The following is a 23,227-nucleotide window of genomic DNA, read 5'->3' on the forward strand; positions in this document are numbered from 1 at the left end:
CAATGACCTACTTAGATATCCTTAAATAAACTTTAAATATGGAAAAAAAGTAAAAAAATACCAACATCTATGTTTATAGGGAACCTTTTAAAATTGAAGGAAAAAATCAATTCTCCCAGTTATTATGGAACCAGACTGACTCTGCAGACAACTCTGTTCAATTACAAAAGTAGAAACAATTCTAAACAACTACATTCAGACATTGGACAGTAGTCACTGCAGAGCTTTTACCACTGAGGAAATGGAAACAAATATGATTACAGTAATTGGTCTGGTTCTGCATAAAGAAACGCTCTAGACCTTGGTCAAGGAGATGGATCCCTGCTGATCTTGCCACATTGAGAAGACAGAAATCAGAGGTTGAGGGAGTTGAAGCAGCTAGATTAGTGAGCGAGGGAAGGAGGTAGCTATGCAGAGACAAGAGTTCCTGAAGTCTGAAAGAAAGTCCCCTTGAATTTGTCGTCAAATACTAAGCTGACATTCAGAAGTTGAAATTCCAAAAGTCCTATCAATGACTAAACATAGAGTTGCAAGCTAAAGGATTACCCGGACTCACACAGAGCTGGGAGACATTCAAGATTCTATGAGCTAGAGTGCAGAGTCTCCCTTGAACACTTAGGATGTAAGGGCTGCCAGAAAAGTTAAGCCTGATTAATAAATCTAAAGTAGCCCAGAACAATAATGACTCTAAAGTCTCCCTATAAAGGCTTTTAAAACATTAGAATGGAAGCCTAGAAATGCCATATAACCTGCAAATTAATATTATTACGTGTAAGTCTGTATGTAAAGACATTAGCAGGTTAACAATGCTTATCTTTAATGGTAGGATTATTGGTGGATTTGGTGTCATATATTCCTAGGTTTTCTAGTTTTTTTCTGCAGTGTATTAGTATTATAATAGCATTATTAGGGACTGATCTTTCACTTGGAACCTTTCAGTTTTGCTGTCTTCTGTAAGCATTTGTCTCTGAAAGGATTTGGAGAGTAGCATGTTGATTGCTAATAGCATCAGATGCATGTCCACACAGCGCTCAGCTCCACAGGAAAGAGAAAAAAGGAAGACAGTCTTTCCTGGTCAATGAAGCAAAAATGTTGGGATGAGCTTTGATTGGAAACGTGTCATCTATACGTTTGATTTTCTTGGGTCACTAAGCTACTGCAGAGTCAGCCACTTGAGTCGAGTTGATGTAATCCTGCCATGGCCCAGATCTAGGAGAAGTTGAGGGTAGGGTCAGCTCCACCCTAGTGCATAAATTGCGAGTAAGGGAATGGCGGTTTCTTAGAGGAACTTCACATCACAATCATTATAATAAATGGGAATAAATACCATGTGTCAAAAGCCATAAAAAGTAAATGAAATAATATCAGAAAGGGAGACAGAACGTAAAGACTGCTAACTCTGGGAAACGAACTAGGGGTGGTAGAAGGGGAGGAGGGCGGGGGATGGGAGTGAATGGGTGACGGGCACTGGGGGTTATTCTGTATGTTAGTAAATTGAACACCAATAAAAAATTTAAAAAAAGTAAATGAAATATTGGAGAGAATATAATAAGAAAGTGAGGGAGCTAGTACAGGAAGAGACAAATATAATCTATCTCATGGTAAAATCATAACATTTAATATCAGTGTTTTATAATATTTAACAATACTAATAAAATTTGATGCTAAAGACAAATTCACATGTCAAGGAAAGAAAATACAAATAAACATATTGTAAAGTTGAAATGAGAAATTTAAAATGTGAGAGTTCATAAATACAATGATTTTAACACTCTATATTAAACTAAAAAATAACCTTAGTGCAAGAGACAGCAAAAAGATATGTAAGACAAAAAAAAAGCTGAATGAAGAAAATGTAATTGCATCATGGATTAAATATGGATGATGGATTAGCATCACTAATATGAAAATACATATACATGATAAATAAAAAAGAAATAGGAAAAGAACAAGTAACTCATAGAAGAATGACAAACACTTATGCTACAACTAATAAGGGAATCAACTGAAATGGCCTAAACCATAGACATTATTCATTACATAACAGAGTTAAAACAAGCTTCAGGATATAGCTTCTCAATCATGGAATCAAAGACCATCTTATTTCTGTTTATCATTATTTTTCTTTATTGAATTTCACCTTAAATCTAGTTCCTTTATAGTTGTGCACATCTGCCAGTAAGAAGCCAGGCTATCGGTATCTACACTGATAACCAGCAATACGTATAGAATATCTGTATTAACATAAAAGCAATGGTTTTGAGGTTCCACCTTAGTGGACCTTGCTAGATCACTGTCCAATCTTCAACCAGAAAAGGGAATTTCTTAATTGGCTTTTACTAACTATTGTCAGTCTGAAAAGCTGCAGAAGGTGGACAGATTGGTGTAGAGGGAGGGAGGCCTTACATTGTCATAAATGTCCTTTCCTCTTTGTATGTTTTAAGCATCCCTGTCAAAGAGCAATTCACCATAAAAGCATGGATTAATTTCTGGGCTCTCTATTCTGTCCCATTGGTCTGCAGTCTTTTTTCTAGTACTAACTCTTTTGATTACTGTAAACTTGTAATATATTTGAAATCAGAAAATATTCTTCTTCTTGCTTAGTATTGCTTTGACTATTTTGGATCTTTTCGGGTTCCAATTTTTGTATGTTTTTTTTCTATATCCATGAAAAATGCCATTGAAATTTTGATAGAGATCCCATTGATAATGCAGGTCATTTTGAGCAGTATGAATGTTTTGACAATATGAACTCTTCCAATGCACAAGCACAGGGTATCCTTTCATTTATTTGTGTCTTCTTCATTTTCTGTCATCAGCATCTTATAGTTCTCTAACAACAAGAAAAAATATTTTTTTTGAGAGCGCGAGAGAGAGAGGGAGGGAGAAAGTGTGTGTGAGCAGGGAAGGGGGGGCAGAGGAAGAGAGGGAGAGAGAGAGAGAACCCAACACAGGGCTTGATCTTGTGACCCTGAGATCATGACCTTAGCTGAAATCGAGTTGGATGCTTAATGAACTGCACCATCAAGGTACCACTTCAGTGTACAAATCTTTCATCACCTTGGTTAAATTTATTCCTAAGTATATTATTCTTTTCAATGTTATTGTGAATGGGATTGTTTTTTTAATTTCCTTTGGACAATGGTTAGTGCTTAGAAACACAGCTGATTTTTGTAAGTTGATTTTGTATTCAATAACTTGTCAATTTGCTTATTAGTTCTAGAAATTTTTGGTGGAGTATTTAGAGTTTTCTATATATAAGATCATAGCATCTAAAACAGACCATTTACTTCTTCTTTTCCATTTTTATGTCTTTTATTTCTGTTTTTTTTTTCCTAATTGTGGGGCTACGTAATGTGGGGCTCAAACTCACAACCTCAGATCAAGAGTCATATGCTCTACTGAGGAAGCCAGCCAGACACCCCTCTTCTAAACCTAATTTTTGAGAATTTTTGTCATGAAGTGAAGCTGAATTTTGTCAAATTCTTTTTCTGCACCTAAACTAAAAAGTATTGACACAGCAAAGAAAAACACAAAATGACAAGTATGAAATGGAACAAATATCTGCAAACACTACATCTGTTATATACATTGGATAATTAATTTCCGAAACACATAAGGAACTCCAACAACTCAATAGCAAAAATACCCCCAAACAGAAACAAAACAAATTAACAACAAGAAAAAAAAAAAAAACTCTAAACCCAAATAACCCGATTACTAAGTGGGCAAAAGTCTTGAATACACATTTCTCCGAAGAAGACTTGCAAATGGCCAACAGGAATGAGAAAAGATGCTCAAAAGGAATGAGAAAAGATGCTCAACATCACTAACCATCAGAAATAGGCAAAAACCACAATGGAATATCACCTCACACCTGTTAGAATGACTACTATCAAAACAACAGAAGAAATGTTGTTGAGGATGTGAAGAAAAGGGAACCTTTGTGCGTTGTTGTTGGGTTGCAACAGTACAGTCACTATGGAAGAGTACGCGGATTCCTCAAAAAATTAAAAATTAAGTACTGTATGATCTAGCCATCCTGCCTCTGGGCATATAGTTAAGAAAATTAAATCATGGTCTCACAGAAGAATTGTACTCCCACATTTACTGCAGCATTATTCACAATAGCCAAGAAATGGAAACAGGCTAAGTGTCCACCAGTGGATGAATGATAAAGAGATGTCTGCATGTATGTTCATGTATTACATACACACATATGGAAATCAGGCTTAGAAGGAAATCTTGCCATTCGCGACAACAGTTTGAGCCTGGGGGATACTATGCTAAGTGAATTAAGCCAGACACAGGAAGACAAATGTTGTGTGTCTCACTCACATGTGGAATTTGAAAAATTCAAACACGTAAAAGCAGAGAGAAAAATGAGAGTTGCCAGAAGCTGGGGAGTGGGAGAATGGGGAGATGTTGGTCAAAGGGTACAAAGTTTCAGTGAAGCAGGATGAGTGAGTTCTGCGGATCAGCACGCTCACTGCAGTTAATAAAATAGATACTTGAAATTTGCTAAGAGAGTTGATCTCAAGTGCTCTAACCACAAAAAAATTATATATATAAAAGGCAATTTTGTGAGGTGATAGCTTTGTGATAATCATTGCACAATATATACGTATATGAAAACATCGCAGAGTGCACCTTACATATATATAATTTATTGTCCATTATACCTCAATAAAGCTGAAAAAAGTTTAAAAGTTGAAAGAGAAAGCGAATGTCCATAAAAATGCAATGATAGTATTTCTGACATAATGAAAATGTTACTACCTCAGGAAGAACTTTCCTGGTGCTCTAATGTCCAACCCCTGCCCAGCCATTGTTAGCCCACCAAGCTGTTCATCATCATAGCTTCTAACAACACATGAAAATATTTTGACTGATTATTTATATGTTCAACTATGCATTGCCCCATAACTTTAACCTACATGAGATAAGGCACATCAGCCTCTCTCTTTAAAAAAAAAAAAAAAAAAAGATTTTATTTATTTATTCATGAGACACACAGAGAGAGGCAGAGACACAGGCAGAGGGAGAAGCAGGCTCCACGCAGGGAGCCCGACATGGGACTCGATCCTGGGACCCCGGGGGTCACACCCTGAGCTGAAGGTGGCACTAAATCGCTGAGCCACCCGGGCTGCCCGGCACATCACTCTCTTGATGCCTGCCCATCATAGGTACTTTATAAATATGGGTTTATTTATTTTTTACTTTCTTAAATATTATTTATTTATCATTTATTTATTAATACCACACAGAGAGAGGCAGAGACACAGGCAGAGGTAGGAGGATCCCTGCGTGGAACCTGATGTGGACCTGATCCCAGGACCCCAGGATCACAACCTGAGCCAAAGGCAGTTGTTCAACTTCTGAGCCACCCAGGTGCCCCCATAAATATGTGTTTAATAAAACAGCAATGAATGGATATATATGCCAATAATACACATGCACATGTATATTCGTGTCAGTGTATATTAAGACTTTATGGCTCAGCCTCTGCCAGCCAGAGTAGTAGTTACTCTACCAATATTATCACAAGCCATGTGATATTTTTTCTGTTTTACTGAACAGAAATAGGAAGCACAGAGGCATTTGGTGGCATGTTCATGGCAAATGGGAGTTATGGAATTTTAGAGATGAAACCCAGTGTTGTCTGATTAACAAACCCCCCCTAGTTTATCACCACTCTGTATTTCCTGATATCACCACTTACACCGCTTAGTCTCTTTCCATCATATCAGATATGACTAGGAACTAGGCAGTACATGAACTTATTGTTTCTAATTTCATTGAATTTATTTTTGCTCTATATACATAAATTGTATTTAATGAGCATTGAGGAAATAGCATGTATTGCACAATCACATATATGGCACGAGATATAGATTTGATTAAGATAATAATTCTGTCCTATAAAAGAGAGAGAATCCGGGGGGGCAGAAGGAGAGGGAGAAAGAGATTGAAAGAGAGAAAGTAGGGAAGGAGGGAGGAGAGAAAGGTGAAGAGAGATAGAAAACATAAATGAAATCTGATCCACGAAATGATTTTTACTCTACGTTTACTTATATTCAAATCATGGTCTGTGTGCTTCAAAGGACCGAATGTGTATTAGAAGGTATTTTCTATGGGAGAGGAAAAACAGGAAAAGGAAGGAGAGGAGAAAGCTATGCATCTCAATATTCTGAAGGTAAAAAAAAACCTTGCATTCCCACAGGTGAGAGAAGAAAGTCAAGAGTCGGGGTATTGGCCAGGGAAGGAGAAAAATGTCATCTTTAGGGAGCCCTCATTTCAGCAATATCCTTTTAACCTTCTGCTGCTGAATCTAATTTACCAATTTAATGTCCTAATATAGAGTTCTGAAGATGGATAAAGACTTTTATTTTTTTATTAGAGAGAAAGAGCATGAGCGGGAAGGGGTGGAGGGAGAGGGAGAGAGAGGATCTCAAGTAGGCTCTATGTTCACCATAGAACCCAATGCAGGACTTGATCTCACCACCCCAAGATGATGACCTGAGCCAAAATCAAGAGACAGATGCTTAACTGACTGAGCCACCAGGCACCCCAATGGATAAAAACTTACAAGCACCATTGACTCATTAAATGCATGATTTAATCACTAATTTCTGCTACTGTTGATAAAGAGCCAGTAAAGTGAGTTGTTGAGTTCTCAGGGGAAAGTGAAATGTGATTCTGAATTTTATGTGTGTGTGTGTGTCTGTCTCTGTGTGTGTGTACACACTTATTTTTATATATGTAGAAAGCAGAGTTGGATTCTGGTATTTTCCCAAATGAGGTTCTTGCACAATTCTCAGGATGGATTTTCTGGAACATTTGGTTGTCAGTCTGTTGGTGGCATCAAACCTGCTGCAAATGGTGCAGGAGCTGCTGTTTCTGCCACATGAGGATTTGATGGCATAATCCACACAATCTGTGAAATCAATCAGAATGTCATAGGTGAGTCGATCAAAACACCTCAGGGCTTCCCTTTCCTGTCCACACAGTGGCATTACTATCAGAGTCTGGTTTTTCTTCTCTGAATTGGGTCTCCAGTCAACTTGGTGGGGTTTCTCTGGCATTCTGGAGCTCAGAATGGATCTTGGAAAAACATGCAGTGATAGCTCTTGGCATGAGGTGCTGCTGGCTGTTGCTGTGACCCTGTGAGTGGACTGATCTTACATGTGAATGACGGTGCCCCGCGAGTTGGAAAGCAAGGGGTAATGGAAAATCTAGAGCTCTTTTTCCAAATCAGGTTGTTTACACTGATGGCAACAACATACCCAGATCATGATTTGACCAAGACCCAACCATTTCAAAACCACATTGACCCAGAAAGGCAGGAACCCACCAGCAAACTAAGAAAAATGCTGGTCTTTCTTCCACAGACTCAGTGTGAAATGCAGTGTGTGTGTGTGTGTGGGGGGGGGGGGGTGCGGTGGTAAATAGAACCAGGAAGAGAAGAAACTTCAGCATTAATGCCTCAAAGACATTGCCCTTCTGGATTCACACCAAGAGATTTGTGGGAACAGCCTTTCCCACCTCTGTAACTCCAGGAGCAGAAGGGAAAGCAGGCCTAGACATTATGATAGGAAGGTTACTAAAGAATTTGCCTCGTTGGGGAGATGTTTTGGTCAATGCAAATGCAATGCTTCACTTAATGAAATTACAAGGTCATTAGGAATTGCTGAAAACTCTGACTTCGAGGCTCTTACAATGCGGAATTCCACAAAGAGAGTTAGTCCATCTCTCTTCTGGGGAGCAGGAGGTGTGGTGCAGCGTGGAAGCCTCAAAAGAAGGTAAAGAGGTACAGAATGGTGGAGAGGAGCAAGAGAAGAAAATAATCTCAACAAACTATTACTATTTTATGATTTGCCTTTGGATGATAAAAGTAACGAGCGACTCTTGGCCTTTTCATTCAATTCTCGGAAAATATCCTTGTCCTGTTCCGCCTACTGGCTCCCGGTCTCTTCTCTCCTCCCATTTGCCTATCCTCCCTCTCTGGGTGATGTTCTTTCAGTGACCAGGAGGATCTTCTGCAGATCTCTGGGTAAGAGGTGGGCAGGTGTGCACGCACAGGCCAAGACGTTTGAAACAGTGACTTTTCAGTGAGTCCAGGGAAGGTTGCTATGATGAGATAATGCAGCAAAACCTGGCGCTCTCAGGGACGTCTCCATTGGGAAGAATTCTCTGACCCGGGCTAAGAGAAGGGGCCCTCTGGGGGACTAAGGATGGAGAAAATTAGTTTGTCTCTATTGGTTGTGGTAGGCAGGATGCTATGATGATGCCCCTGTGTGATTCCCCCTGCTTGAGTATGGGTGGGACCCCTGCTTGTATATGATGGGATGCCACCTGTGAGCAGGTTCCTGAGCAGTTGACTTTGAGTTTATCAAAAAGGACATGATTCTGTAAATCTTTTTCCAAAGAAGACACACAGACGGGCAATAGGAAAAGATGTTTAACATCCCTAATCATCGGGGAAACGCAAATCAGAACCACAAAGAGGTATCACCTAATAAACCTGTGAAAATGTCCAGTATCATAAAGACAGGAAATAAGTGCTGGCGAGGATGTGGAGCTTCCTTTCCTGCTCCTCTGAGGGGAAAGTAGATTGGTGCAGTCAGTGTAGGAAACAGTATGGAGGTTCCACAAGAAATTAAAAATAGAAATACCAGATGATCCAGATATATGTGCCTCTATGTTTATTACAGCAGCATTTACAATAGCCAGGATACGGAAGTAACCCTAGTATCCATCGATAATGAACGGATGAACGAGATGGGCAGGTATATGATATTGGATATATTTTTTAATATATGCTGGAAATATATATATATATATATGCTGGAAAAATACTCAGCCATAAAATAGAATGCGATCTTGTCATTTCTGACAAGATGAATGGACTTAGAAGTTAATATGCTAAGTGAAGTAAGGCAGGGACTGACAGATTCCATACAATTTCATACAGTTGGAATCTAAAAAACCAAACAAAGAGATTTTTAAATGGAGAACAAACTGGTGGTTGACAGAGAGGAGGTGGGTGGGGGAAAGGGCAAAATAGATGAAGGGGCTTAAGAGGTAGAAACTTTCAGTTATAAAATAAAGCAGTTGTGAAGACGAGGAGTACGGTGTAGGGAGTATGTCCATTATACTGTAATAGCCTTGCCTGGTGACAGGAGCACTTACTGCCATGAGCACTGGGAACTGAACAGAATCGTCACATCCCTAAGCTGTACACCTGAACTAACATAACTCTGTACATCAATCATACCTTATTTTAAAAAGGGCGTTATTCTGGGCAGGCTTGACCTAATGACATGAAGTATTGAAAGGAATCTTAAAGCATCGGGGGTTTACACTCTCTTGCGGCCTCAAAAGTAGAAGGCAGTTGTCGTGAGTTGCTCAGCTGAAAGGAAACCCATTCTGTATGTCGGCAAATTGAACACCAATAAAAAATAAATTTATTATTTAAAAAAATAAAAATAAAATAAACAGGATTGAAAAATTAAAAAAAAAAAAAAAAGGAAACTCATTCCACACATTCGCATGGAAGAGGATCAGAGGGGGGTTGGAAGGGGAGAAGGGCGGGGGGATGGGAGTGACTGAGTGATGGGCACTGAGGGGGGCACTTGACAGGATGAGCACTGGGTGTTATTCTGTATGTTGGCAAATTGAACACCAATAAAAAATAAATTTATTAAAAAAAGAAAAGGAAGAGGATCAGAGGCCTCAGCTGAGTCCGCAGCCCCTGCCTTATCAGACCCTGAGCGGAGGAACCAGTGGGGCTGTGCCCACGCTCCTCACCCATGGAAACTGGGAAGTCATAGATGGGTGTTGTTTAAGCCTCTGGGTCCTTGGAACGTAGGGCCAGGGAAATCTAAAGACAAGCCCAGTACCCACCTCGTCAGTATGGCAACAGGTTACTTTGCACCCAAAGGAAGAAAGGGACACAGCGATGCAGAACTCAAGGACGTTTAGCAGGATCACTGTAACATCCAGGCCCTGGGGACAGATTTATAACAGGGATACGTGAGGACTAGAGATGACAAGATGAAAACACTGCCCGTCTGATTACAAGGCTAAAGGAGAAGCACTGGCCGGAGGTCAGAAAAAACTGGCTCCTCCAAGATGTCCTCCGACAGAGGAACGGATGGAGAAGCTGTGGTCTGTGCAGTGGAATGTTCCACGTTCCTCAGCCATCAGAAAGGACGGACACCCACCATTTGCTTCAACGTGGATGGAACTGGAGGGAATTGTGCTGAGTGAGATAATAAGTCAGTCGGAGAAGGGCAACCATCAAGTGGTCTCACTCACACGTGGAATGTCAGAAATAGTGAAAGGGGTTAAAAGGGAAAGGAGGGACAGTGAGTGGGGGAGAAGCAGAGAGGAGGACAAACCACGAGAACGGTTTTAAGTACGAGCATGAACGGGAGCGCTGGAATCAGGAATGCTCAGAAATCTCATCCTGTTCCCCAGTTCCTAACTGCGTGACCGTGCGGGCGGGAAATCCAAGTTCTCTGAAGAAACTCTCTTATTCTGAGTAAGCGGCAAGAAATAAGCTTGCCTACTCTAAGCACCGTTAGAGACCTCAAGGGGCAGTACGCATTCGTTTAGCAGACAGTCAAGGGGTTATTTTGTTGTGACTAGGCAGCACGCAGGACTCGTCTGGGATTAGCCTGGGACGAAGAAGAGCCAGAATGAACCTAGAAGAATGCTAAGATTCCAGGTCGGGGTGAAGACGAGGGGCGGTGAGACAGAACTACCTGAGCAGCACGCAGAGAGGCCAGAAGGGAGCTCGCATGGACGACAGAGAACAGGGAACTTGTGCTGAGAATGGCTAATAGACAGTGTGTATAGCCTTTTAGTAACAAAGATTCATTTTCATTTGGCCAGGTCTGTGCCACGGGAACACTCGCTCCCTTCCCTTATGCAGAGGCCTACAGCTCCAGGACCTACAGTGTCCGGCTTAAGTAGCAAGTTGGAGCAATAAGCCATTAGCAGAACATCTACATGAGGGCAAGTACTGCAGAGCAGTAGTGAGATACAGGCTGGGAACTGAGAATTTGCTAAGAGTTGGACGTTGAGGCTGGGAGGTGCTCGATCTTGCGAGAACATCCAGAGATGTGCAGAGGGATAATGGCTGATTTGCCACTTGTTGGACAATGTTCAAAACAGCTTTACTATTATTCGAAAACCAGGAGACTCCATCGGGGAGCCCTGGGGATGCAGAGGGACTGACATCGGGTTCCCCCTTTAGGGTGGATAACAGAGTTGGTGCTTTGAAATTAAACAGGAAAACAAATCGGCAATATGCTTAGTGCACTGACCAGCGAGAGTAGGTGTTCCATGACTATGAGCTTTCTTCTCACTTTCCCTCATCGCATCCGGAGAAACAAAGAGAAAGAGGAGATGCGGGCCCAGCTCTTAAAGAAAGATTGCCCTTTTTTTGCAATCATTTTCAGTTTCAAAGTGATTTATTCACCAGTCAGGAACTACGGAGTGTTACATCTGCCAGAGCCAGGGCTCCCATGACTTGCTTCCGTCCCAGTATCCCGGGAGATGAGGAGGCACTCACCATTAAAATAACCAGGAATGTGAGGCAGGCTCCTGTTTTTGTGTTTTGGCGGCACGCAAAGAAATTATATTTAAAATTATCCAAATGGATTACATTGTAAAAGACCCCTATTACGGCCAAGATAGAGCTGGCGATGTTTACTCCCAGGCTGCTTCTGATCTGGGAAGGAAGGAAAATCAATTCAACAATCCAGTGGCATCCACAAGGGTGTCCCCATCAAGCACTTCACACCCACAGCTTCTACCCCCACAGCCCTGCTGTTCTATCTTGAGTTCTCTACTGTCCCCTCACTTGTCTCTCCTCTCACAGCTCTTCCAGCTAGTTTCCTGCACAGACCGCAATATGACCCTGTGGTTTTCAAGCTTGAATCCTTCCGATGACACCAGCACAAGAGGAGAAACTCTTTTTTCCATGTTGGCTAGAGATGTCCACACCCAGCTCCTTGCCTAGCTCCTCCGTGCTCTGCTTCGGGTGCCTGACCACACACTAGTTTCTCCATGTTTCTTGTCTCGCACGCCTCCATGCTTTTGGTGGGTGACCTCCCTCTGCTCTGTATTCCCTTTTTTTGCATTCTCTTCCCTTGGAGGCTTATTCTAAGAACTAAAATTATCCAAGAAACCATGAGACGTTTAGTGTGGCTGTAGCATAAGGGAGATTTTAGTGGTTCTACCCGGACCGGATGCTAGAGAGACACTTGAGGTCAGATTTGGAAAACCCATGGAGATCGTGCTCCGGGCTGATCTCTATCCTTTGAGCAAAAAAACCTCAATTATGGTCGTTTGCCAGCAAAAATAGTTGATGAAATCTGGGCCTTTGTCTTTTTGGGCTTTGCGAAAGACATTGGCATGAAAGTTAGGTTTTAAATTCGCATTTCCTTATTGAATAGCCTTATTGTGAATTCCTCTCGATTGCAAACTAAATGAAAATCCTTTCCAAATACAGTTAGAAGATACATTTTAATCAATAGGTCAATAAATATCATGCCACACCAGCACTCGGTGCCACTGTCATGGCCTGGATCTCAAGCTGCAAGGTCTGCTGGCCCATCTGACATTCCCTTTCAGGAATTCTCTGTATTTTCAGAAAGACTCAGCAGCCACTTCCTCAAACTAGTCTATGTCATATGAGTAGTTTTCTGACTAGCCAGGTTTTTAGGACAATTTCTGAAAGACCAATGCAACTGTGCAAAACTTACCATCTCTCCCGAGTTTCAAAAAACAATCTATTTTCTCCTCTTGTAGAGTACATACTTGGTTAGTCCTTCTTCTTTTGGGACCAAAATAAGCAACTGATAGATAAAGAAAGGAAACGTGACTCACCAGACCTTTCGTAGTTCTATTGCCGGCTGCAACTGACAAGGACCCTGAAGTAATAAACTAGTAACAAGAGAAAAAAATGCAGGCAAAAAAACTTTAAACAAATATTTGAAGCCAAGACCTCCTGAAACTTATCCCTACCTGTGATAAGTACGCAAAACAGACCAGTTATATTGGAGAAACACAAAAGATTATAAATAACTCTCCTCTTTTCCCAGAAACAACAGAGAAATTCTATGAGATGGATTCAGAAGGGAATTCATCAAGCCTTTCGAAAACATAAGTGCAATGTCATTTAAACTGTTTGAGGGCCTTGAAATAAAAGGAAAGCTTCTAAATTCCTGACCTGAAGGAACCCTAATATGCTACCAAAATTTACGAGTTTATAGCAGAAAAGAAACTACACATCGTTTTTATTTAAAGTGACTATTAAAAGTTATACACAGGGATCCCTGGGGTGCTCAGTCGGTTATGTGTCTGCCTTCAGCTCAGGTCATGATCCCAGGGCCCTGAGATCCAGCCCCACATTAGGCTCCTTGCCCAGCGGGGCGTCTGCTTCTCCCTCTCCCTCTGCCTCTCCTCCCTGCTTGTGCTCTCTTTCGCTCACTCTTTCTCTCTCAAATAAATAAATAAAGTCTTTAGAAAAAGGCTATAAATGAAATAGTAGCAAAGAATGTTTCGAATTCCATATTCGATGCTGATTATTTTTTAAAAATTATAATATACTATTCCATTTGACTCCATCAGTCGGGTAATTACTGTCCATTGAGCTAAAACAGGTGGAATCAAGCAATTGGACCCCCTGCCTTAAACTATTTGATGTTTGAATTTCTGGGTTTGCTTTCCAAATTTGATTTTAAGAGTTTCAAAAATTGTATCTTAATATCAGACAAAGACTGATGGAAGGAAACAGCTTGGTACGTTTCTTCAAACCATTTCTAAAGACCAAGACATGGAGATGGTAAAGTTAAACTTAGTCACTTCTGGAAAAAGAAATAGCAGGGAGAATCATCCATCATATTATATGAAATGAATCATGACAATGTGACGTATTCCTTCAAATGTGCAGGTTTCTTACCATTGAGTATTATTACAATTTATAAACACAGATTTAAGGAGAAAATTCACATACTAATTGTTATTTATGTTTACAATGTTAAGACATAGAATTCAACATTATTAGTGACTTCAACACGATTGATAAAAGATGAAGAGTTCCATTTTCCATAATATGATAATATGATGGAATACTTGTCTCAGTTTTATCATATTTAAGGAGGAAACACTAGGACCATCTCTTTAAAGTCAAAGTCAAGAGAAATATGTAGATGAACATGTGTTAATTACTCTTCTTAATATATCAACCAAAATAACTATATAAGAAATATATTTGAGGAAAATGGTTACATTACTGCTATTCAAATATGTTCTGCTGCAGATCTCCAAGAATATGAATTAAAGGCTAGTGTAACTCTAAGAAAATTTGGTAAGACACATAGGAAGAACATTATATTCATAAATTATATTTAAAAACATATATATTTGTATGTGAGTGGGGATTTTTTGGTAAAGATTTGTTTAATTATTTGAGAAAGAGAGCACACAAGTTGGGGAAGGGGTGGAGAGGGAGAGAGAGAATCTCAAGGAGACTCCACGAGGAATGGGGATCCCAATGCGAGACTCAATCTCATGACACTGAGACCATGACCTGAGCTGAAACCAAGAGTCAGACATCTAGCTGACTGAGCCACCCAGGTGCCCCTGTATTTGAGTGTTTAAAGACAGGATTTAATAAGAGGACTTCACTCATCATAGCAAAAAATGTATAAAGTTTCTGAGAGAAAAAAAAAATTAACAGGGACTACAAGTAATGGAGAGGAGTAAAACTTTACAATGTTCCAAAGTCTACAAACGAAACCTTGAGCAGATAGACTCATGTGGGAATAATTGTCTAGTGTTCATCCTGGTGAAAGATGTCTAGCTGCACTGGAGACTAAATCACCAAAAGTAAGAGATATTTGTAATTAGTTCTTGGTATTGGTTGTTGTGCTATGTAAGAGAGTAAAGGGAAGCACATCACAAGTGAGGTTTGGAAACAAGGTTGGAAGAATGATGGAAGGTAGCAGCAAAAATGTTCCACAAACTAAGCAAAAGCTCATCTAGTGGGATTACTACGACGGTCTGAGTGATAGCTCAGTTGGCACACGTAGCTCCTGCAGTGCCTGGAAATCTACTGAACATGTGGAGAGGAAGGACATAAATTAGGAGAAGTGGTTTCCAAAGTGGTCTTGAAATGGAAATTAAAGGGGAAGCAGAAAATGAGAGTGGCTAATGTCTGCAAGATTGAAATCAGAACGACCCTGTTTGAGCCCTGATTCCCGTACCAAATAATTGGGTGATCTTGGGCAAATCACTTAATTTCTCCAAGACCCGGTTTCTTCATTCACAAAATGAGGGCAAAGGTAAAGCCTTTTTCAGAAGTCTGTGATGCTTGCACAAATGGGATTGAATATACAAAGCATTTAGAAGAGTGCTCAGAATACGGTAAGCACTGAACAAAAGTCATTATTGACATTAGTCTCATCAGACGTGTAAAGCATTGTACAGCGGCACAGAAGTAGCACTGCAAATGCTTCTCTTCAAATCTTGCACTTCTGTAAGCAGGCAGGGGGAGCAAAAAGCCAAGTCTATAATAAAACTCTACACGTTCACATCCTCAACTTTGTAGATAAATGGAAACACTTCAACACTACAATCTTCTAACATAAAACCAGTGTATACATTTATTTTCCTCTTGTCGCTTGAGAGCTGTATCCTGTTAGCACTCTTAATTTGCAGAGAAACTCTCTTGCATGTTATGTGGAGGGAAAACTTTTTACTTCTTAAAATTTCACTCAATTGTTCTTAAATTTCTGAAATAAAAGCAATCCAATAGCAGCTCCATTTGCTAGGATTTGATAGCTGACTATAAATTGCCTGCATACCAGCCATGTCTCCTATGCTTTCTTGTTAATGAACTCATTTTGTTCATGAGCTTCAGTGAAGCCTTCCCAGCCTACTTGAGAACTGAGTCCCAGTTAGTCCAAGCCAACAAAGGCAAATCCATTACCTTTGCCCAGAGTTGGTTTGGGAATATAAAGGATCTATGTGCACAAAACATTGGTGAACGATGAGAGAAATCGGGTGTGATATGCTAGTCATCAGCAATGAGGTCCTTGCACTCCTGAACCAACGCTGGAAATGACTAGCCCTTGGGTTTCTTGCTGTGAAATAATAATGCTTTCAATGTTTAATCCATTCTGGTTTGGGTCTTTTGCTACATACAACCGTAATATATCCTGATACATACTAAATATTTAATCATCCCAGTGTTCTAGGAGTCTTATTACTCCTACTTTAAATGTGATACGGTTAGGTCAAAAGGAGATTAAATATCTTTCTCAAAGTTATAGAACTATAAAATAGAGTTGGGGTATGATTCCAAAGCTCAGGATATTAACAACTACGTTAGGTTGTCTCCACCTATATCAGGAGCTATTCTACTCACCATCAGTGACCCCACTATTCTGAACAAGTCATGCTCTGCCAAAAGACTGCTTTCTTTGAACGGCAATGTGATACTCAGGTGTACTATTGTGAAGCTGAGGACCATCAGGGCAATCAGGATCTGCACAACCTAGAAATGACGAAGAAAGTAAATCTGATTATATCTCACCCCCTTTCCAATCACTAAGTTACCCCTCTTCTGCATCTTTTGAAATAGTTTGATGGCCTTGATATTTTCCTGTTACCTTTCTTTCATATAAAGGAGTATGGATACATTAACGTACTAAAATTGTCTCCTGGGATATCTATTTCTATTGACCCAGTCATTTTCAAGGTAAAAAGAGTGCACCAGGACCTACCCACAGGTGCTTTACTGACCCCTGTGACGCTACTTCTACTGTAGCTCTTGCTTTCCTTTGCACACGCTCAGAGAGAAATGATCCAGAAATTAGGAAATATTCTAGCAAGGAAAAATAATGTGAAGGAAGGAGCATGTGTACAGGAGAAGATAAAGAACACTATGATCTTTTCTTGACATCTGGGCCCTGAGGACATGAGTAAGTACAGGGGTCTAAAAATAGAAGCATTGGAGTATAATTATCCCATGGAAACAAAAGGATACAAAGGGTCATAATGATTTTGTCCCATTGGTTTAAAGCTTGGGCTAGAGCAGCAATGTCCACAATAGCCAAACTGTGGAAGGAGCCTTGGTGTCCATCAAAAGATGGATGGATGAAGAGATCAACCTCTGTAGTCACTCTCCTTCCACTTGCACTAATCTGTCTTTCTTTAAACTGTCCATTTCTTTTAGGCTCACCCTCTTGATATGCCAGAAGGAAATGCACAGAGAATAAGACTTTTCATCCTCTGAGGAGTAGGCTAAGGAGATTTCCCAGAGATAGTAACACTTGGAGCATCAGATATGAGGAGGATCTGTTGGGAGGACACCAGCTAGTGTGCATGTGGCCTTATTTTTTGTTGCTCTTCCCTGCTGACATTAAAGTTATCATGGACCACCCACAACCCCAGAATAGACCCAAAGTCACAGTTTTTTAAATACGATGAGATCAGAAGCAGGATGTAATAGAATATTGCATCACTCTTTAGTTATAGGGCCTGAACATCAAATACCATTATGCTTAGGGCTTGCTGATGTTATCTTGAAGCTAATGGGACTGAGTATTTGTCATCAAAACTGATCAGCTATGAGTTTACAACACAACTGGTCTGCTTCCAGATCTGCAACGCACTTACCCCAAGGGCTTTAGGTTCCCCCTTCAAGAACTTCTCTGATATCCCTTTATGCAGATGTGATCGTAGAATAGCAGACTGCTCTGGCTGGTACACACCAGAGCCAGTGCCTGGTGTGGTCCCTTCTGGTCCTTGTATGGTTGCCATGGCAGCAGAAAAGGAGCTACAAGAAGAAATGTAATTTAAGATGAGGTCCTGTTAATGCCAGGACAACCTGTCGTCTACATTCCCTTGCTTTATTATAATAGCTATTAGAACGTCTTTGCAAAATGTAGTTATTGCAACGGCCACTGGGAAAGTGGAACAAGACACACTTTACGGAGTGAGACAGAGAGACAAAGACACATGGGAAGAGAGGATGCCGTGTGTCATCAAGATGCTCGAAAGAACTGAAGAGAGGGGAATCTAGATAGAATTGAGGTGAATATGCTGGGCCCCTCAAATAGATGAAGTCTGCGCTCAGATTTCCCTCTCTGATTACAACCATTTCCCCCTTGGAAGATGACTTTTATCATAGGAATAAACTACGTGGAATCGTTTGTGTTCCGATTGTTTGGAAAGTGTTTTATGGTCCCCGTTTACTCCTTGGAGCACGGTTATGTACTCAGAGCTGGAAACTGCCTCAGAGTCACCTTTACTAAATATGATTTATCAGGAAAGGATGTTGAATTTTGTCAAATGTTTTTCTGCATCAATTGAGATGATCATGTTTGACTGTTTATGGCATTCTGTTAATGTGGCATATTAATTAATCCATTTTCATATGTTGGACCATCCTTGCATTCTAGGCATAATTCCCACCTGGTCATGGTATATAATCCTTTTAATATGCTGCCAAGTTTGGATTTTAGTTCTTTGTTAAGGATATTGGTACCGATAGATGTACGGATAATATTCTGTAGTTTTTCTTCTCATGTCTTTATCTGGTTTTGGTGTCAGGGTAATGCTGACCTTGGAGAATGACTTAAGGGGTGTTCCCTCCTCGTGAATGTTTTGGAGAAGTTTGATAAAGGTTGGTGTTAATCGTTCTTTAACTGTTCAGTAGATTTCACCAGTGAAGCTATCTGGTCCTTGGTTTTTCTTTGTTGCAAAGTTTTTAATTATTCATTCAATCTCCCTTCTAATAGCAGGCCTCTTCAGACCTTCTCTTTTTTCTTGAGTAAGTCTTGGTAGGCTGTGTGCTTCTAGAAATTTGTCCATTTCCTTCAGGTTATCCAAGTTGTGGGGAACCAATTATTCAGAGTACTCACTTATAATCCTCTTATTCTTTCTATAAAATCCAGACTAATGTCCATTTTGACTGATAATTTTAGTTATTTGACTCATCTTTTTAGATAATTTAGTTAAAAGCTTGTCAATTTTGTTGATCTTCTCAAAGAACGAACTCTTGGTTTCATTGATTCTCCCCCTCCCCCTTTTTTTTTCTTTGAGCTTTGTCAGGTTTTAACTTGTCCTGTTCCTTTTACCCTCTCCCAATTCTGTGGTAGCCCTGAAAACTAGAAGCCATAGAATCATGGCAGCTGTAGACACCAGCCACCGTACAGCCTGTGATGGGGTTTGAACAAAATTAGAAGTCCCTTAAAAATCCCCGTCCCTAGAGACTTGTCACTGTTTGACCTGTTGGGAAAACATCTGGGAAAGCTCTACTCATATATCTTGTCTTTACTTGCTAGGACTTAAGGTTTATTCAGTGACAGAAGTCCAAACCCCAATGTTTTGTCAAAAGAAGTCATCAGAAATTGTTTTTAATTCACAGCTTCCGGTGGCAGTGATACAGTTCTGGTAAAGAAAAAGCTGGATTACAAAAAAAATAGTTAAAAGAAATAAAAAACACAGGAATGAGATTTTTGCAGGGATCTTGAAATATTCTTGGTATATCTTAGTATATCTTGATATATTCTTATATCCCTGGGAATCTAAAAGGCCATGCACATGTGTACGTTGTATGTGTGCTCAGGATTGACCTGAGGAGTCCCTAATTCCTCAATGATGGCTTTTCTTGGGGCTCTGTGCAAGCAAGAAATAACAGCTATAGAGAAAGGAAACGGAGCTGTTAACTGCTGGAGTATTAATGTTGTCCAATGAACATACACATACATGACCTAAGACAAAAGGGTAGGTGACTTAAGGGGAGTGGGCTCTAAAAGTTATCTGTTAGGGCAGCCCCGATGGCCCAGTGGTTTGGCACTGCCTTCGGCCCGGGGTGTGATCCTGGAGACCCTGGATCGGGTCCCACGTCGGGCTCCCTGAATGGAGCCTGCTCCTCCCTTTGTCTCTGTCTCTGTCTCTGTCTCTCTCTCCCTCTCTCTCTCTCTATCTGTCATGAATAAATAAATAAAATCTTAAAAAGAAAGTTATCTGTTAAATCATTAGCTGACCATTAAACTAATCAAGCATAAATTCTAATGTGTATAGATTACAGAGAATACAGACTTCACAGAAGAGATCTGGCAGTCACGACACAACAACAACAAACAGCAATGACAAATAGCCACAACACAATGACTACATGGAATGGGGGATTCCTTGAGAAGATCAACAAAACTGGAAACTCAGACATCACAAGAAAAATTGTGAGAAGAAATTACTAAAATCAGGAATGTAAAAGCCAACATGTTACCAATCTTTTTTTTTTTTAAGATTTTATTTATTCATGAGAGACACAGAGAGAGGCAGAAACACAGGCAGAGGGAGAAGCAGGCTCCATGCAGGGAGCCCAATGTGGGACTCGATCCCAGGTCTCCAGGATCACACCCTGGGCTAAAGGCGATGCTAAGCTGCTGAGCCACCTGGGCTGCCCCATGATTACCAATCTTACAGATAAAGAAAAAGAATTAAAAGGGAATACTATGAATAACTATATGCCAATAAGTGAGATAACTTAGATGAGGCAGTTAAATTCTTATAGAGACACTAATGAAACTGATGTAAGAAGATGGAAGATGGAGCTGTATAGATCTATAACAAGAACTTAAATTAGGGTTTAGAAAATTCGTACAAATGGAAAGACCGGGTGGCTCAGCGGTTGAGCTTCTGCCTTCAGGGCGTGATCATAAATGGAATCAATTTCTATTTATCTATCGATCTATCTATTTATCAAACTGATAAAATAGAAGCACGAAAGGAGGCCTGGCCTTGGATGGTTGCTTGGGGATGATGATGGGAAAGTCAAAACTGAGCAGGGAGAAGGTCTGGACTAGGAATCAAGACATCTGGTTCCTGGTCCTAGTGTGACCCTGGATAAGTCATTTCTCTTCCCTGGGTTTCACTGACCTCATCTGAGGAATGACTGCATTAGGCACAGTTGCCTCAAGCTACTTTCTGATCCCAAGGATGACAAGAAACTACAAAATCTCTTTGCTCAGGGGGCTTCCTCACAGGCAGCTTTAGTCTATGGCTTGGTGTCTCACGAGTGGTGCCCCTAAATGGTTGGAGAACTAGGTCAGGCCGCAGTGTACCCCAGGGCCGCGTAAGATGCGACACCTCACCTTCACATGACATCATCTCCAGCATACACTGCACGTGGCAGGTCCTTTCTGAATGCTCAATTATAAAAACGATGTCAGAGACAGAGAGTAAAGACCACTCAATAGTACACAAAATTTCTAATGAAAAGTGCAAAATATTGCTTTCGGCTTCTTAAGAGCCTAGGGATATAGGAATCAAACAACCTCATCCGACATCAGCCTCTAGGAGCCTGTCTTTACCCCTGTCCTCTGCAGCAAAGAATGCTCTGCAACCCCACCCCCCAAACATACACTTAAAGGGGCACTAGACCCACCCCGACCCAGAATACCAGCTCATGCTCTGAAACGAGACCTAATCCTCTCTCGTTCCACTCTCAGGGATCCTAGAACCAGTGGATGAGAAAACCATCAGCCCCAGAGCCTAGGAAGGCATGTCCCTACCTTTCTTCAAGCCTGCAATGCCTGCAGCGTGTCTTGTGAGTGTCGCAGACCCCAGGCAAGTGCCTTCAGCCCAGATACAATACTTGCCCCCGCTGCACACCTCGGTCAGGTCAAATCTGCATTCCTCTCCTGAGTATTTCTGAACCCCAAAGGCAGTGCTGAGATGCACAGCTGGTTCCTTCTTTTGTGTCGGAAGCGTTAACTGATTTAGTGTCCCTAATATGGGTGTGGGTGTCTGTTGTGAAATTTGCTGAACAAGCAATGACAGCCTCACACAGTCTTCTATAGGAAAAGAATAGCAGGTACAATACTGTGTAGGTAGTGTGTGTGTATAGTGTAAAATCACTGTGTATATCAGTGGAAATCAGTGATTAAGGAGTTACTATGGGTCAGACTTTGCTCAAAGGTCTTTATACACACAAACTAATTTAATGGCATTTAAAACTCATTTAAAAAGCTCCTCTTCACAACTTCACACATTTGCACCCCTCTCCTCAACTCCCTACAGAACTGCATGTTCTGTATTGTGCATATACACAATTTGAATGTTATTTACATGAAAATCCAACATCAGGGATGAATGCCTATGAAGTAGCAACACGTCGATGCATGGCAATGATTAATAAGACACATTTCTAAATCAAAGAGGCATCTTGTATCATAGAAAGAGCCTGATACTAAGACAAAGCTAAAGCCAACCATTTACTCCCGGCCTTATTATTTCTCTAAAATAAGGTTCCTCATTTGTAATATGATATTGATATTTTGTATGGAGGAGAAAGGTGTCTGAATATGCAGAGGAGACTTCCTAAAAGAGCATCACAGTGGGGACCTGATGAATTAGCAGGAGAATGGAAGGAGGGTTAGGGGAGGGGAGATTCCAATAGAAGCAATAAAATGAAGAAAAACCACAGAGCAAAAGAGATCTCTGTGCATTCAAGAAACTGAAAGAGCTTCTTAATCACTGAAGGAGAGCACTGGAGCAGACCTTAAGAGGAGTCAGACAATTCAGGGCTTTGGAAAGTATTCTAGTAATGAGAATTTATAAAGTCTTCACATTAATGAATGCAATCATCACCAGATTTAAAACTGATTGGATGTTTACTCTGTGTTCGGACATTTACTTCAGATGTGTGTCTACTTCTGTTTTCACGGAAGCTGAAACTGGAGCTCAGGCACGTGCACAGAGTTGCTGTAGGTAAGGCTGAAATCCAGTTTTGCCTAAATTCAAAAGATTGTGTTGTTTGGAATCCTCTGGAGTTATCCTTCCCAAAATGAAGGGAGAAAAAGTCTTTCAGAGATGGTAACCTAGGCACCAGCTAGAGAAACAAAGGAAGAAATAACACTGGAGTTCCAGAGTGAGGCTGACGGAAGCCCGGGTTGTGCACAGAATAGATGAGGGCTACTTGAACCAGCACCGGAGCTACCGAAAGGCGAGAAGTGCAGGAGTCTGAGAGACGCTTAGGTAGTCGTCATGGTCCTACTTGCTGGAAGAATGGATGTGCAGGATCAAGAGCAAGAGCGGAAAGGGTGACACTCAGATTCTACTTTAGGGAACTGAGTGAGTGATAGGACCATTCTTGAAGGCAACGGACATGGCCAGGGACAGGGTTACAGGTACAAAC

The 23,227-nt window shown here is 40.8% G+C and overlaps 1 protein-coding gene across 2 annotated transcripts; it reads right to left on the reverse strand.

The window, feature by feature from the left end:
- Positions 1-5,780: 5,780 nt before the first annotated feature.
- LOC476900 (membrane-spanning 4-domains subfamily A member 4A) lies at positions 5,781-21,793 on the reverse strand. 2 transcript variants are annotated; one of them, XM_038568206.1, is made up of 7 exons: positions 21,603-21,793; positions 17,698-17,857; positions 16,445-16,573; positions 12,901-12,957; positions 11,582-11,740; positions 9,907-10,008; positions 5,781-6,937 (listed from the first exon to the last, which is right to left on the reverse strand). In XM_038568206.1, exons 2-7 carry the CDS (start codon positions 17,839-17,841, stop codon positions 6,848-6,850), a joined length of 681 nt encoding a protein of 226 aa, XP_038424134.1. In that variant the 5' UTR covers positions 17,842-17,857; positions 21,603-21,793; the 3' UTR covers positions 5,781-6,847. The 2 variants fall into 2 exon arrangements, with proteins under 2 accessions (XP_038424134.1, XP_038424135.1); XM_038568207.1 differs by having other exon boundaries at positions 21,703-21,791.
- Between the last annotated feature and the right edge of the window lie 1,434 nt (positions 21,794-23,227).

This window comes from Canis lupus, chromosome 21 (assembly GCF_011100685.1).
Source record: "Canis lupus familiaris isolate Mischka breed German Shepherd chromosome 21, alternate assembly UU_Cfam_GSD_1.0, whole genome shotgun sequence".
In the NCBI taxonomy this organism is placed as follows: domain Eukaryota; kingdom Metazoa; phylum Chordata; class Mammalia; order Carnivora; family Canidae; genus Canis; species Canis lupus.